This window comes from Neolamprologus brichardi, chromosome 14, assembly GCF_056152115.1.
Source record: "Neolamprologus brichardi isolate AB-2024 chromosome 14, ASM5615211v1, whole genome shotgun sequence".
Taxonomy (NCBI): domain Eukaryota; kingdom Metazoa; phylum Chordata; class Actinopteri; order Cichliformes; family Cichlidae; genus Neolamprologus; species Neolamprologus brichardi.
The window spans coordinates 26,574,589-26,591,620 of record NC_142117.1 but is presented as its reverse complement, the minus strand read 5'-3'; the positions used below and the strand labels follow the sequence as shown (position 1 = coordinate 26,591,620).

General features: G+C 41.4%; 2 protein-coding genes and 2 non-coding genes across 5 annotated transcripts; 3 read left to right on the top strand and 1 right to left on the bottom strand.

Annotated features, from left to right (window-relative positions):
• The first annotated feature begins 90 nt into the window (after positions 1-90).
• Positions 91-162, top strand: trnap-cgg (transfer RNA proline (anticodon CGG)). The gene has a single exon. It is a non-coding gene; the product is annotated as a tRNA-Pro (tRNA).
• A 279-nt stretch (positions 163-441) lies between these two features.
• Positions 442-513, bottom strand: trnap-agg (transfer RNA proline (anticodon AGG)). The gene has a single exon. It is a non-coding gene; the product is annotated as a tRNA-Pro (tRNA).
• Positions 514-981: 468 nt separating this feature from the next.
• thap12b (THAP domain containing 12b) lies at positions 982-6,184 on the top strand. Its single transcript, XM_006801600.3, has 5 exons — positions 982-1,302; positions 2,119-2,239; positions 2,381-2,488; positions 2,610-2,646; positions 2,741-6,184. Exons 1-5 carry the CDS (start codon positions 1,214-1,216, stop codon positions 4,645-4,647), a joined length of 2,262 nt encoding a protein of 753 aa, XP_006801663.1. The 5' UTR covers positions 982-1,213; the 3' UTR covers positions 4,648-6,184.
• A 181-nt stretch (positions 6,185-6,365) lies between these two features.
• Positions 6,366-15,686, top strand: map6b (microtubule-associated protein 6b). Of its 2 annotated transcripts, XM_006801599.3 has the most exons (4): positions 6,366-7,564; positions 9,711-9,924; positions 10,491-10,539; positions 13,923-13,995. In XM_006801599.3, the coding sequence occupies exons 1-3, from the start codon at positions 6,831-6,833 to the stop codon at positions 10,533-10,535; spliced, it is 993 nt and encodes a 330-aa protein (XP_006801662.1). In that variant the 5' UTR covers positions 6,366-6,830; the 3' UTR covers positions 10,536-10,539; positions 13,923-13,995. The 2 variants fall into 2 exon arrangements, with proteins under 2 accessions (XP_006801662.1, XP_006801661.1); XM_006801598.3 differs by lacking the exon at positions 10,491-10,539 and having other exon boundaries at positions 6,372-7,564; positions 13,923-15,686.
• The last annotated feature ends 1,346 nt before the right edge of the window (positions 15,687-17,032 follow it).

The window sequence follows — 17,032 nt, the reverse complement described above, 5'->3', positions numbered from 1 at the left end:
AATATTCAGATGTGTAATAGTATGTAGTCCTAGAAAACGGAGTGGAAATGCTACATTTAGAAAAGGATACAGGATATAGGTGACCGCGTTGGCTCGTTGGTCTAGGGGTATGATTCTCGCTTCGGGTGCGAGAGGTCCCGGGTTCAAATCCCGGACGAGCCCTGAATGTTTTACTCGGGAGTATGTATAGGATTTAAAAGAAACATAAAGAACCCTTCATGATAAATGGTAAAACACATTATACTTGCCATCTCACATGCAGACACCTACTTTTCATGCTTGGAGATAACTTCGGATGTAAAATCTTTTTACACTGGTAAAGCGGTTGTAAACATAAATCGTGTCCTTTCGTGTTTTTTTTTTTTTTTTGTGGCTTTCTTTTGCACTCATGTATCATGCTTTTATGACAAATATTAATTTACCGAAAGTCAAAAAAAAGGCGGGCTCGTCCGGGATTTGAACCCGGGACCTCTCGCACCCTAAGCGAGAATCATACCCCTAGACCAACGAGCCACATACAGGACCACTCACCCCTGCGAGTTATTACTGCCTCAGCCACCTGCGAACGCCTGTTTCTGGAGTAATGTTGCTAACCACAGAAAACACCCTTATTATCTAAATAGCTAACACTGACCTGAAGGATTCAGTATTGGGAAATGATGAAAACACAACGCGACTATTAAGTGCATATTTCTTGGCTTTGTTAGCTACCTATTTAAATCACATGCTGCCGGTTAGTTGAAACAGTAAAGACACCCATAGTTATGCAGGTCGTCCTGCCCTAGCGGCTAACGGATACGTTAGCTAATGAGGTAGGTGCAGTGCCCCCTGGAAGCGCGGCTGTCGCTACATTCCAGGAAGAAGAAGAAGAAAAAACAAAAACTGTGTTTTTTGCCTTTTAATTGGTTGACGGGTTATCTGTGGCGTCCAGTTGTTATCACGGGCAGCTTAGGTACGTCCAATCAGAGGCTCCGGGGGCGGGACATCCCTTTGTTAAAAGCGACATATCCCAAATTTAACCGTTGTGAATGTGTGTTGGTGTATTGTGTGTCCTTTAAGTGTTTTCTTTGCCAGACATTGTCTGAGATCATGTTAGTCATCTCTTATCTTTAGCCGTACCCACCGTCCACTCAGCTTTCTACAAGAAAACCACTGAAGTCCGCGGATGACAACAGGCAGCCAAGTTAGCTAAGCTAACCACCGAACCTGAAGCATGCCGAATTTTTGCGCGGCCCCGAACTGTACGCGGAAAAGCACGCAATCTGATTTGGCATTTTTTCGGTTTCCACGGGACCCGGAGAGGTAAGTCAGCAAATATGACAGTACGCTACGAGCTTTAGCATTCAGCAGAGTCCAGAAGACCATGTGTAGTGTCCTAAAGTTGTACTGAAATGAGTGAGGAATTATAACACCACTAACCAATCCGTAAAGACCACAAACAAGGCGCGATAAATATTTTCTCGTTAATTTTCCAGTTATTAGGCCGTGTTTAATCACTAGCTTTTTTCTGAACTACATCGTGTATATATATATATATAGACTCTATGGCAGACTGAGTTTAGAGATAACTTTCTGGTATGTAATCTAAGACGTGTATACTAGGTCCTGACAATTCGAATGTTTGTACAATGTGGTTTCTGCTAAGGTCTGCATCTCCTTTTCTAGCCCAACATTCAAAATGTAGCAAAAGTAAATTATTTCTTAACTTCCATTTTTAGTTTTATTGTGATTTTTTTTTTTTAACATAGTGTGCCCACAATGTCAAACCAGAAACAAAAAGTAACTGTGCATTTTGGTGTGCTTGTCTTTATGTTGTTGTTATTCCATTTTAATAACGAGTCATTTGAATTAATAAGTTGTCTATAATGATAAGTTTGAGAAGTGCTACTTCAATTATTAAATTGTAAATTTAGTAAAAGTGCTAGTGCTAGTACCTGATTTCTAGTGGAAATAGAAATACTTTATTGCACTTTTATTGATGTATTGCAAAGGAAAGTGGTAGGATATATTGCAGTTTCTGTAGTTTTTCTTTTTCTTCTCAGCCTTCATATGGACAGTGGCAGTCTCAATCCATTTCTGTATCTTAGCATGTCAAATAAATTTTCTTATTACTTCTAGATGCAGAATCTGGGTAGAGAACTGTCGCAGGGCCGATCTAGAGGCAAAAACATCAGACCAGTTGAATAAGCACTACAGACTATGTGCCAAGCACTTTGACCCAGCTATGGTGTGCAAAACTGTGAGTATTTTGTGAGCAGGCAGAGCCTTCTCTACATTTATTTCCTCAAAAATGTGCATCTTTTAAATGTTGCTTATTTTAATTTTGTGAGTTTTGTTTGCTTGTTTGTTTAGTTTTTTTTTTTTCTATTTCTTTCCCCAGAGCCCTTATCGGACTGTGCTGAAGGATACGGCAATTCCAACAATATTTGATCTAACAAGCCATTTAAAAAATCCTCACACCAGACATCGCAAGCGGATTAAAGAGCTTGTAAGGAAGATATTTGATCGCTTTTGGGTCTTTTTAAATAAGGTTAATAACATGACTGTTTTTAGTTTTGGTAAATAACTTTTATACTTTTTTCTTTTCTTTTTTTTTTTTTTAATTGCAGACTGAAGAAGATATACGGAAGATAAAAGAAAGGAGATGTAAGCTATTAAATTAGGACTTTGTTTGTTTTTTGTTCCAATTTTATAATCAGTTTTCTTGAGAAGATTGTTGTTGTGTCATCTCTCTTCACAGTGGCATCTTCTATTGACCAGATTGCTTCCAAAAAAGATGCCGCAGAAGATAGCACAACCACCAATGAGGATGAACCTCAGCTGTCCATGGAGGAGAAGGCATTTCGGGAATACCTGAGATCTTTGTTTGAAGCCGTGGTCATGTTAGGAAAACAAAGCATACCGTTAATGCCTCTTAAAGCATCAGAAACAGAACTTAAACCCAACAACTTCCAGGCCCTCCTAGATTATCGCATGAACGCTGGAGATGAAGCTTTGAAGAAGCGCTTTGAGGCAACGGCCGTGAACTCTGAATACCTTTCTGTAACCCAGCAAAGTCAGCTCCTGGACATTTGTGAGAACACAGTGAGGGAGGAGATGCTAATGGAAGTGAGAGAGAGTCGCTTCTTCTCCCTAGTAACAGGCGACCTTGTGGAATTTGCCAATGAGAAGCACCTTCCTCTGTTTTTACGTTTTGTAAATCAGCAGAACGTCCTCCGAGAGGAGTTTTTGGACTTTGTGCCATTTGATGGTGATGAGCCTGCACTGGTAGAGAGACTGGAGGCCCAGCTGACTGATCGCTGGGGGCTCAGCATGGAAGACTGCCGTGGTCAGGCCCATAAAGCCACTGGGATTTCCACCACCAAGATGAAAGCAGTAGCAGTATTACTGATGGAGAAGTATCCCTTGGCATTGCACATGCCTTGCTCCCATATGGCACTGAACATTCACCTGGCCAACAGCCTTCCATTCCCCAATGTCCAAGTGGTCATGGAAACCCTGAGGAGGATTGGTGCTTTCTTTCAGGCCCAGTCAACTCAGGATGAGCTCGAGAAAGCCATCTCCACTCACTACCAGAAGAATGAAGAGAAAGGAGCTGCACTAAAACAAGCTTGTATCCCAGGCTGGACAGAACAACACAACGTCTTTGATGTGCTGCTGGATATGTTGCCACCGTTGCTGCTGTGCATGGACAATATTCGAGACAATGAAGAAGGAAAGTTTGCTGCCTCTGTGGTGGCAGATGGATATTCAATAGCAGAAACTCTTGCAGACTTTGAGATTGTTGTCACCATTGTCATCCTGAAGAATGTCCTTACCTTCACTAGAGCTTTTGGGAGGAATCTCCAAGGGGAAACACTTGATGTGTTTTTTGCTGCCAACAGTCTAACAGCTGTCCTGCATTCACTTAATGAGGTCAATGATAACATTGATGTCTACCATGAATTTTGGTACGAGGAAGCTGTGAGCGTGGCTACCATGATCGAGATTCCCGTCAAAGTTCCAAGGCTGTTTCTAAGGAAACAGCGTGCTGCCGATGTGGGTGAAATTCAAGCTGAGCCGTATTTTAAGGAGTATGTTACAATGCCTGTAATCCACGGGATCATGCAGGAGGTGGAGGACATGTTCTCTGAGACTAACCTCAAAGCCCTGAAGTGTCTGTCGCTGGTTCCGGCTGTCATGGGCCAAATGAAGTTCAACACCACTGAGGAAAACTACGCAGATGTTTACCGGAATGACCTCCCCAATCCTGACACGTTACCTGCAGAGCTCCACTGCTGGAGAATCAAGTGGAAGCACAGAGGCAAAGAGGTGCGCCTGCCCACCACCATTCATGAAACCTTGCAGCTCCCGGATGTTAAATTCTTTCCCAATGTGAACTCCTTCCTCAAGGTACTTTCCACCTTGCCTGTGCTGAAGCTAGAGGACAGCAAAAGTGACACGGCAAGTGGAAGACTCCAGGCTTACCTCGACAGCATGCCTCCTCACCAATGGAACAAAAGTCTTGCGATGCTTAATGTTAACACTCATGTCAAACATGACCTGGATGTCATGGTGGACAAATACTGCAGACTGTATCCAGAGGATGACACTGAAGTTGACGCAGAGTCCGAGGAAGTAGCCGAGGAAGAGGCTGGGATGAAATGATGTGATGCAGTGAGCTGAACAGAACAGTTTGGATTGATTGCATAATTTTCGGGGGTATAAAAACATGTGGATACAAGTACTTGTAAATTTTAATGGAGACGTAAATTAGCACTTGACATTCATGTCTGAAGTTAAGCTCTTATTGTATTTGGTCAGATGAATAAATGGTGTATTTAAATGCACCACACATTTAATCTTGAGTTGTAAACAGATTCACAAATTTGTCTGGAACAAAATGAATACTCATTATTCCTTGTGGGCTTTTTGAAAATTGTAAATCAGAAAACGATCTGTAAACATTCAAATTCTGTGTCAACTTGAGTTATTAGACTAGACTCTTCTGTAAATGTTTATATATTTTTCTATCTTAAAATGGATCTGTCAGGTTCATTTACGATTCCCCGTTTCTTTCACTAATCTCTGCTAGGCTAGCTCTATATAATTTCAAAACAATCAACTGCAGCCCCGTAGCTCATCCATTGTCTGAAAAAAGATAAAAATCGATGAGCTTCCAGTTGGGAAGGAAAAATGTTTATTTCCCAATTGATTGCTAAAGACTTATTTACACAGGTCTAGATACTAGTCAGTGACATTTTTGCGATTGCTTTAGCTGCTAGCAGATTGCTGCAGTTTCCTGTAGTGTGCATGGAGCATCCTAATTTGCCTGCAGTCAGTCACAAACTACCCGTCAAGCTGTAATGTTTGCATACAAGTCAACAACTTTCATGCAAAGTACAGCAAGGAGGGATTTTTTGTGCAGCACCCTCTTTGCAGCTGCTTTCACCTGCTGACGGCCAGTAACCGCTTAATAAATACACACTAACTACTAGTAACCAGAGGTTGCCAGGGGGTTGCCTACTGATCTCTAGGCCTGTGTGACTGAAGTCTTAACAGTGATTGAGTGAGTCGCTGGCTTCATTGTTTGAAAGTTTGGTCATATCCAAATTAGCATTCTTTTTTTTAAACATTTAGTTTATGTCATACATGACAGGAAATGGGTCCACTTTAAGGGCTTTCTATGTTTTGTGCTTGATGGGCTTTGCTGCTGAGAGTAACTAATGGCCTAATTTTTTTTTTTTTATTATTATTATTATTTTTTTTAATATTGTGTGCTTTTAATTCAAACCACATGATGGGGACAGATGCCCCTGTTGATTCACAGTGCAGGACGCAGGAAGAGCAGGAGAGGGAGCAATTCCATCAATATCAGAAGCATCCCTGAATTAATGCTCGGGAAATGTTTTCTACTGTAGAGTGAATTAGAATGTCAGTTATTTTGTACAGCTAAGTGCAAATCTTTGGAAAGCTCATCCCTGTACAGGCTAACATGATTTAAATGGTCGTGCATCACTGTTCTGATTGTAATGCAGTTAAATGTTTGCTTCACTGTGCAGATTGATGCAGGGATAGGAGTCGGCATAAATGGGTAGTTTGTTTGGAAAGATGGTTTCATTTTTATTTCCACGCATTTTATATAAAGTTTGTTTTGCTTGAATAAGACTGTAAAGACCAATAAAGCCGGAGTCAGTGACCAAAATATTTTTTATTGTTTTCTTGAATATTTCATCATCAGATTTTGCATCTCGTCCCCACTTTAATCATGGCCGCTGCATTCAGTGGGACTTGACTTGATGTTAATTTCGTGTTATTTGTTCTGATTTTCAGCCACGTTTTTTTTTTTCCGGCCATTTCCTAAAAACGGAACAATAGGCTTCTGCGAGGCTTGCATCCACTGTGGGTTTACGTTTGTGACATGGCAGCATTGGGGTTAACCGTGTCTCCTCCCTCTTTGCTGGCCAGACGCTGACGAGCTCAGGTGATAGTTCATCGTGCAGACCCCCTGACTGTCGAAGGATCACACAAATGTGGGTGGGGTCGCTTTGATGCGCAACCAGACAGCAATGTATACACTCCACAGCAAGCCCCTAAACTGTGAAACTTGAACAAGAGCAACATCCTGCAGGAGGAGGCAAAGAGGGAGGCGTGTGGGCGCTTCTCCCGTAAATCTCGGGCAAAGATTAGATCTGCTCATCGGAATTGCATAACGCGAGAGTAATCCTGACTGGACAAAAAACGAAGAGGGTTCGAGTCGTGAGTAGGACGTTTATTTACGTGTGTATCCCCGATTTATTTCCTTCCCCTTTAGCATCTTTTCTCTGGTCAGCTTCCTAGAATCGAACATTATGGCATGGCCGTGCATTACGCGTGCTTGCTGCATCAATCGCTTTTGGTCCGAGCTGGATAAAGCAGACATCGCGGTGCCTTTGGTTTTCGCCAGATACTCCGACGTGGCCGACGTACCGCATGTGCCCCATCATCCGCAGCCGAAACTGAAGAAGGCCGGTGCCATTGCCATAGAAACCCAGCCCCATCCCGGCGAGCAGGAGGCTGGGAAGGCACCGCCCGCGACGGGTGCCGCAGCGGGCAAAGATGGCTCTACTGCGTCCGTCATGCGCCAAGACTTCAAGGCGTGGAGAGTGCGCCCCGAGGCCAGCTGCAAGCCCAGAAACGAGTACCAGCCATCACCGGCCCCTTTCAACAACAAAACTCAGTATCAGAAGGATTACAAGCCCTGGCCTATTCCGAAGAAGCACGACCACCCATGGATCCCCAAATCGAGCCCCACCGCCGGCGGTCCGGAAAGGAGCGCAGGAAGCGGTAAGCAGGAGCAGGTGGCCGCCGAGGTCGAGAGCGGGGTGGAGAAGAGCGAGATTGAGGAGAAGACGCAGGAGAAGGAGTCACAGGAGGTGGTCAAGAGAAGCGTGAAGAGGGAAAAGTCATCAGAGAGGAAAACCGGTGAGAAGACGGAGGGACAGGTGGCTGCAGATGTGAGCGCGGAGCAGAGGAAAGGCAGAGCGGCTGCAGACGCTCTGAACAGGCAGATAAAGGAGGTTATGTCGACTTCTAGCAGCTACAGGTAAGCGTGTAAGGCTGTGACAATGCGCTGTTCAAGGTAACACTTTTTATTCTACACTCTATTACATGTTTGATTTTCTGTAATTGTTACTGTGCACTCGGTAGCAGCAGAGGGTGTTAGCAGGAATAAGCACAGCATCCCTGAAAGCACTTCAGCTGTCACGCAAAAATCACTAGAGGATTTTTTTTGGTAGGCTATTGAAGGGTCTCTTTTTGCAATCTCCAGTGATATCAGATGTAAACTGACACTGCTACAGATAAAGGTTCAGTATTGATTCTTTTTTTTCTGCTTCAGCCTTCCTGGGAGTACTACCAAATCAATACCATGGGCCATGAATGAGTAAAGCCACTAAAAGGATCTGAATGTAATCATGTGTGTCTTAACAGGGTTTTTTCTACTCAGGCTTCCTCCAAATTTGAGTAGGCGAGGCATGCAAGTTGAGAAGACATGCTTCACAGAAATTTCATGGAGAAAAGCTCATTACAGATCAAAACCGAATTAGTCTACTTCACTGTTTTGCAGGCAGTGAAGTAGAAACAGTTTGGATCATGAGAATTTTAAAATGTGAAACCAATGAAGGAGTAAACCATGTATACAAGAGTAAAGAAGGGCTTCTGTCTCTAACCCAGAACACACACTCAGTGGCCACTTTGTTAGGTACACCAGTTCAACTGCTCATCAACACAAATATCAAATCAGCCAATCACATGGCTGCCAGAATGATAAATTTAATGAGCTTGAGTTTTTATAGCCTCCATTAAAACCGGACAATAAATGCTGGAAAAACAGTGTCCACTCCAAGCTTCAATTTCTGCTGCAACATTAAGATGGTAGGCTCAGAATTTGTCATTAGCAACAAGCATGGATCCATCCTGCCTTCTGGGCCCCTTACCAAGTGAGTACTATTGCTGACCACGTCTGTCTCTCTATGACCACTGTGTACCCCTCTTGTGATGGCTGCTTCCAGCAGGATAATGTCACAAGACTCAGATTATCTCGAACTGTTGTTTTGTTTTGTTTTTTCTTAATATGACAATGAGTTTACTGTACTCACATGGGCTCCACAGTCACCAGACCTCAATCTAATAGATTTAATAAAGCTCCCCTGGGATGTGGTGTAACGGAAGATTTGCATCATGGACGTGCAGCTGACAAATCTGCAGCAACTGGTTGATGCTATCACTAAAATCTCTGAGGAATAATTTCACCTTATTGAATTTATGCCACAGTGAATGAGGACAGTTCTGAAAGCAAAAGGAGGTCCAACTGGGTGCTACCAAGGTGTACCTAATAAAGTGACTAGTGACTGTATGCATAAATGACCTTGCTTTCTGAATGGCTGAGTTGAAAACCTGAAGTTTTCATTTGTGCAGTGAATAAAACACAGTTACACATTGCAATAACAGCTCCCATTTATTAAAAAAAACAAACAAAAACTATTTTCAGGGTCATAATAATAATAATAGTAATAATAATAATAATAATCTAAATCTGAATTAGAATTCCTAATTAATTTCCTGCTGTGTAATAGAAAACATGTGTAAGCTGTGTCTCACAGCGAGTCCACTTCTTGTCTACATGTACCTGAAAAGAAAGCACGTGTTGCCCCTTCCCGGTCTTGCAGAGCATGGACAATAAATCTGAAGGTCAAATTTTGATTTGACTGCTAAAAATAAACTGACAGTCCTGCAGAATCTGCAGCTGAGCTGTAATCAACATGAATACAGTGTACATGTCTGATGGTTGGTACATGAGCGTCTACATAAAAGTGAGGATAGCCTCTAGTGGTGATGTCAAATTATCCTAGGCTTCTATGCCAAGGATAATCTGTACCTTGCAAACCTTTCATAGAAAGCTTTTTATCATTATTATTATTATTACTATTTTTATTATTATCATCATTATTTGTAAATCTTCTGTCTTTTCAGTATAATCAGTGGCCGCTCTTCTCTCAATTCAATGCTTAATTTTGACTAGCTGTTAATTTTAATGTTGTATGAGGAGCACCACAGCTGTGTTCAGTTTTAGTAATTGATTCATTGATCAGGTTTCAGTTTATTTGAGAGTCAGTTGATTTAATGACTCTGATTTTATCTTTTTTCTTAACTATTCAGTAATAAAAAAAAATCGTTTACACTGTTCTTAGGACTGAGTTCAAGGCTTATAAGGATGTGAAGCCAGTGAAGCCCATCAAAGCTCCATCCCAGTATAAACCCCCTGGGGAGGAGACCAGTCTGGAAACCAGCTATAGTGCCACATTCAAGGGGGAGCAGGTGAAGGCTCACCCAACGGACAACAAGCTGCTGGAGCGCAGGAGGATACGCAGCCTGTATAGCGAACCCAGCAAGGAGCCTGCCAAGGTGAGATGACGTCCACGCACGAATCTGCAGAAACTATACCTCTCCATCTCGACTTCTTGTAATTGCACACATATCAAACCTAAATTAACCCGGCCGTATGCTAGAGTTTGTATTTCGTGATTTGAGTTCTTACTCACTGAAACCCATAAGTGTTATCTCGTTATACAAAATATTCAAGCAGTGCCTAATGGCATGTGGTCTAACTCACCATAAACACAAACTAGAACAGCTTTATGTGTCAACATTCTTTTTTAATTACATGATGTGCATTTGTCATTGCTACTTGGTTCTGCTACACTACGCTCAGCTAATCAGCATACATACTGTGTATTTAGCAAGCTGTATATGCTAATAAATAGTAAAATGGTCACTGCATCGATTTCAGAAGCTAAAGTGACATTCCATCATTAGAGTATGGTAATATGACGTAATCCCTTTACCAACCTATTATGTGAAGATATTCCCCACATACGGTAAGATCTTTTTGCATGTAATGGGTTTGAATTGGTTAGTCATGTGTCTACAGTGGTGTGTTCATGTGGCCACTCCTTCTCTCATTCTTGTAGGACTTCTCAGAGACTGAGAGCAGCTCTGTTCTAAATCTGCTGTAGTCAGGTGTGTTCCCTGTTTCTTCTAGAAGGCATGGAGGCTGACCTCAAAGTTGATAAGGCCAAAACATGCATACTGACACACACACACACACACACACACACACACACACACACACACACAGTATGCGTCTTGGCTAATGTGAGCTTCAGGCCATGTCCACACTAATGTGTTTTCTTTTGAAAACGCATCTTCTTATCTCCGTTTTGGCCTTCCGTTCACGCCCTGACAGCGTTTTCGGTCAAGGAAAATGCAGCGTTTTGAAAACGCTCTCCAAAGCGGAAACATTTGAAAACGCAGTTTTTGCACGGAGGGCATTTGTTGTTTTGTTTGCGCTCAATTTTGACAGCCCTATTAAAGATTAATATCAGTTTCTACATGCTCCAGATAGCTTTTCTTCAAATTCTTTAATTCTCAATCGCTTTTGCAACTTTTTACTTTTGCGTTACTCGCAGCAACAACTCTTGCGTTATTAGTCCATTTAAAAAACTCGGCACTTTCCCTCGACATTTTGCCGCGACGTTTCAAAGAGCCGAAAAGTAAATAAATGGCAGATAGAAATGAGGCAGGTTGAATCGTCTTGCGTTTCACGCATGCGCAGTACTGGACCGTAAGCATTTTCAGACGTTTCCAAACGTGGACGCTCAACTATGTGAAAACGACTGAAAACGATAGTGTGGACGCGGAGCGTTCTCAGACGAAAACACCGTTTTCATATTTATCCGGGCTAGTGTGGACGTAGCCTCAGTCACATTTATCACCCAGTTGCCAGATGCAGTCCTCCCAAAGTTATTTGTTCACTGTTTGCCCACCTCTCAGCCTGCACCAGCCACTACCTTTTGTGGAGATTTGTAGTTTTAACAGTTCATCATGGGGTTTGGAAAAAAAAAAGAAAAGAAAAAAAGGATGGGATTGGAGAAAATAAAGAAGCAGAGATGCTATCAACATGTATCAGATAAAAATCAAAACATTTGTTGCACCAGTGGACCTAGAAAACATTGCTTGATGCTCTATTGTGTTAGTAAAAGCTACACTGGGCAAGATGGCACTTTTCTTTTTTCTTCATGCAATGGCTGACCATGAATTGGCGTACAGATTATAAAGAGGAATACTAGGAATATGGCAGTGCATTTTTGATATCCTTTGTGCCTCTGTCTGATCAGTGTAGCAGCAGTGTGCAGGTCAGTGTGACACAGCCATGTGGATCTAATTGTATTCTTTGAGACCCACGTCATCAACATTAAGAAGAAAAAATATTTAAAGTGTTAAATCTAATCTGGACTTTGTTCTGAAAATGTCTGGTAAACCCGATGGAGTGCAGTGCCTTTCTTTATTTATTTTACACTGGTACCATGGTAACATAGTCTTCCTAATCCCACACTGACCGTCTCTGGCAACAAAATTTATTAACAAGGTTTGCCATGGCGACACCTAACTTACTTTACACGACTCTGAGAAATAGAGCTGTCCACATTTTTTTTTTTAGTCAGAAATAACCTTTCACTGTCATCTTATACAATATTGTTTGTAAGGTTTATTTAATCAGCAAAAGTTGAGCATGATTTGCAACTTTGTCGCTGGATGCTGATGCTCATTTGTAAAAGCTGGGAGCCCCTCCATCAGTCTGTTATCACTAAGGCAACTCCAGCTCAAGAGCAGAAATGAGCTAAGCACCTGGCTTGAGGCCACATTTATCTCTGCACCCACTTTTCCCCACTCAATCTTTTGATCTGAACAAATCTCACCAATGCAGGCCTGCTTGTCAAGCCTCCACCAGTATTAGTAGTTGAACCAAATTGCTTCATTTTATAAAGCATAATACTAACATCATATACTAATATAAACTAAATACCATGTATGCTTTATATTCCTTAAAAGTTCATTAAATAAGGAACTGCACGAACCACTTTTTAGAGAAGGAAAGGCACAAACACGCTTTTTGTGCTATTTTTTGGACCTTTATCTTCATTGCACTAACCACATCATGCAAGTATCATCTATAGCATATGGTGTCATTTGCCTGAAATTATCTTGAGTAACAAGATAAAAGAAGGTTTGTATTGCATGATAAAATAAGACTTGATTTATAATCTATCAGTTAGCCTACAGTAAGTAAAGATGTAAATGGTTAGCTTAAAATTTTGGGAAGTATGCTTATTTGTTTTCTTGCTTGGAGCCAGCAGTTAATTATCTTAGCTTTGCACAAAGGTTCTCAAACTGTGGTCCGTGGGTCAGTGGCATTCCATGGTAACACAGTATGCTGCCTGTGAGTTTGACAAGGAAAGAATACATGAATGTACAACACATTTAATTTATATGCATGTCACCCTTTAAATTTCCAGGGGAGAGCAAAACCAAGAAAATGTATCGCTTCGGTTTCATCTCTGCTGTTCTAGCAGTCATAGCGGTCTAAGCCTTACTGTCACCCCATTAGCTGTTAGTTCCTCACACCCCACACGGTGGTGGTGGTGTTGGTTGGTTTCATTATGTCACCCCCACTGGTTAAACGTGGAAAACTAGACTAAATAAAATGTAGAATCCTAGAATATTCCCACAGAGTGTCAACGACATGCCTGATCATCAGCATCAGAATTCCCTTCTAAGCTGAGATCTGCAACTTGTTATTTCAACATGTTAAAATGGCAGTTTTGCATTGGGGTTAAAGTCTGCACCATCCTGCAGTTAGAAAGTCTTGCTATAAGGCGTTTGATCAAATGTGATTGGCTCAGTTTGTTGGCTTTGCAAGTGATGGAGCAACACCTGTAATGGGCTGAGAGAGGTGGAGTAGCCACACTCCTGGGTGGAAAGATCAACCCTAACCCCATTGTCATTGAATGCACCATTCACAGTTAGAATCTGTGGTACATGATGCTGTAAAACATGTTACAGAGCGAGTCATTTTTACACATTCGTTGACTCTTAAACTCCAGAAGTCTGCAGTTACTTTAAGTAAATGGAACTGGATGCTTCTGGATATTTACATATGTGGTTAAAAGTGGGTCAAGCTCAGCAGGAAGGCAGAGAAATCTGTGATCAGTGGATAACCAGGCCAATTTTTTTTATTAGGAATCTACCGTAGTGGCATATTTATTAATTATTTTATTAAACTGACAGCAGTTTGTGCTGCTGAATTTTCAACATGATTTCATATTAAATATTTGTTTGTTGTGTTCGATTGTGTCTAAAGAGGAGAACAATAAGGCCAGGTGTTTATATAGAATTTTTGCTAAGCTGAGCCAAGGTAATTGGCTATCGGCTTTAGATTCATATTCAAATGATGATGTTGTCATCCTCCAAGCAAGGAAACAAAATAAATTCCATTTCCCAAAGTATTAATCAGTTTCTCTGACATCAGTTTAATCTCTTCTCGCATCTCTTCTCTCTTTCAGGTGGATAAACCAGTTTCCCGCACCAAACCAAAAAAGTCATCATCAACACCAACAACAACAGGGAGGATGCAGAAAAAAGCTAAAGAGAAGCAGATTTCTAGTTCCCAGTCAGCCAAGAAGAAACCTTCTTTGGGCGCCTCAGAACCCAAACCGGGGGGAGCCGTCACAAAGAAGAGCAAAGAGATCAGCAACAGACTGGCAGAGGCGGGCAAACAGTAAAACAAGCTAACGTGGTCACATGAAGCGAATCTCTTCCCTTTGGTTTATTTCCTTACCTGTTGTTTTTGCTGTCCGGTCATATATAGTTTGAATGGGCACCAATGTTGAGCTTTTAGAATAATGCAAATAATTTCACGGCAAACTATGCGTGTGTGAATGTGTGAAAAGTACGTGAATGTATTCTGGCGCACAGAACTGCTTTCTATTATCGAGCACATAATTTTGCACATTGTTTCTATGAGTTCCGTTTCGACAGCAAACCTTAAAAAGGAGCCATCGGTACACATGTAGTGTGTGTATGTAAGGGAATTTTTACCTTTGTCTGAATGGATGATGAATTCAGTGTTAAAATGATTGTAAACAAAAAGAAAAAGGTCAAAGAGAGGCTTTTTTTTGTTTTTCTGTATCACATGAAGGGATTTTTGTGAAAAGTGAATAATCTGTTTCACAGTGAATTACAGTGCCTCCGCTGTATGGTCCTGGTTTTCATTTCATTGTTCTGGATGATATCTGCTGAGATAGAAAGTGAACTGTAATATAATTACTACAGCTTGCATGCAAGACCCTGTTTTCGGTTCATTAGCTGACTGTCTGTCACAGTCACATCCTAGCTTGTAAATTGAGCTTTCAAAGATAAATGTATAGGGTTAAATCCTTCTCAAACATAATGCATGAGTAGAAATAGATTCTGATCACACCAAAAAGGTACATACAGTGAGTAAAATCATAGTCTAGTGGCTATTAAAGCTGTAAAATAAACACACCAGCAATATGGTTTCACCCACAAGCAATCTAAATGGAGATCCACTCCCTTGATTTAATAAGAAAACCATAGTTTTCACGATGACTCAGTACTTTGTGGCATTGTACTCCACCCTCCCCTCTGAGCTGTGACGCTGTAGTTGTGCTAAATAATTTTAAAAAAGAAAAGAAAAGACAAATAGGCCTAAAAGAAAATGAGAGAGAGAACTAGTTAGATTTGCTCAACATTTTTCACTCTGAATGCACTGATGTGTTGAAGGACAAGGAATGGGCCAGGACTCTTTAAACTGCTGCTGTCTGAAAATCTAAAACTCGCATGAGTTCTTCGTGACATGACCTCAAAAAGTTATCACAGCCCAGCCTTCCCTCTCTGGTTGTAAACACAGACGTATACCGTGATACCCTCAGTGGCCGACACGGCCGCAGTGTGTGAGGGCCCAGTCTAGCACTAGCCACCGTGGGTCTGCTTCCAGTTTTAGCTTCTGTGTGTGTGTGAGTGCATGAGTGATAACTGAGTGAAAGTTTTTTTTGTGCGTGTGTGTGTTTGACCTCTTCAACCTGCTGCCTGCTAAGCATCAAGTCTGACCCAACCACTACAAGTGCTGCTATGCACTCCGACACTCTGGTGCTATATCTCTCATCTTATATGCTGTCAGGTTTGGACTGCGCGTGGCGTCAGACCAGAGTGAAGTGATGATATGACATGCGTATGTCATACCGCTGTTGTGATATTGTGCTTGTATTTTCAGCTTGCTTTGAATGAACTGATTAAAGTGATGCAGAATCCTGCGTTGTGACTTGTTGAATTTATTTGGACTTTAGTGTTTATTAAAATGCAACAGCTTATCCTGTTAAGTAAATGGCATATACAGTCACTGTCCACTTTGTTAGGTACACCTGTTCAGCTGCTCATTATCACAAATCTCCAGAGGTCAGAGAAAAGGAAGGAAGGCAACGGCTCAAAAACACTTGTTACAACCAAGGTATGCAGAAGAGCATCTCTGAATATGCACAACATGTCAAACCTTGAAGCAGATGGACTACAGCAGCAGAAGATAACATGACTCCTGTCATGAAACTGAAGCTACAGTTCAGAAATTAAACCATAAAACATTGGTAAAACATCTCCATGTCTGGTGAGTTTCAATTTCTGCTCACATTCAGATGTTAGGCTCAGAATTTGGTACAAACAACATGAAATCGTGGATCCACCCTTCCTTGTATCAGCAGTTCAGGCTGCTGGTGGTGTAATGGTAAGGGGGATATTTTCTTGGCACATTTTGTTTCCCATTAGTAACCAAATGAGCATTACTTAAACACCAAAGCCAACCCAATTAATGTTGCTGACCAAGTCCATTCCTTTATGACCACAGTGTACCCATCTTCTGATAGTTGCTTACTGCAGGATGTCGCATACCTTAAATCATCTTAAACTGGTTTCTTGAACATGAGGTTCGCTGTATTCAACTGGCTTCCACACTCACCAGATCTCAATCCAATAAAGCACCTTTGGGATCTGGTGGAACGGGAGATCAACATCACACATGTGCAGTCGACAAATCTGCAGCAACTGTGTGATGCTTTCGTATCAAATATCCCTATTTCCAGCTCCTTATTGAATCTATGCCAAGAATAAGGACAACTCTGAAGGCAAAAGGGGTTAGCACTAGCTTTCTGTACCTTATAAAGTGGCCAGTGTAGACTGACATAAAAATGCAAGGAGGGGAAGCCCAGAAGTCCAGAAGAAAGGAAGTCATGATAAATCTGTGTGGTTACTCGTGTTTTCTTTGAAATATCTTTCTACAACTTACATCTAACCTCCTAAAATATTATTTTTTACATCAAGAGATACTTATATCTTGAAGAATTTCCAAAGAAAGCCAAGTCAACTGAAAACTTAGGGTATCTGTGCCAAGGCTCGAACTAAATAATTAAGCAAGAGTACTGAATTGCTATTTAACTTCAGTGTTGCTGGTTTGCATTTCTCCAGAAGGGAAATCTGAGACATTCTCCTTCAAGTCTGGATTTTGTTGTTTTCTGTTGACCTTACAGTTTGTGCTCTGCAGATGTTCCCTCCTCCAAACTCTGGTAAAATTGAGAGCCATTTAAAGGTTGCATAAATGTATTTT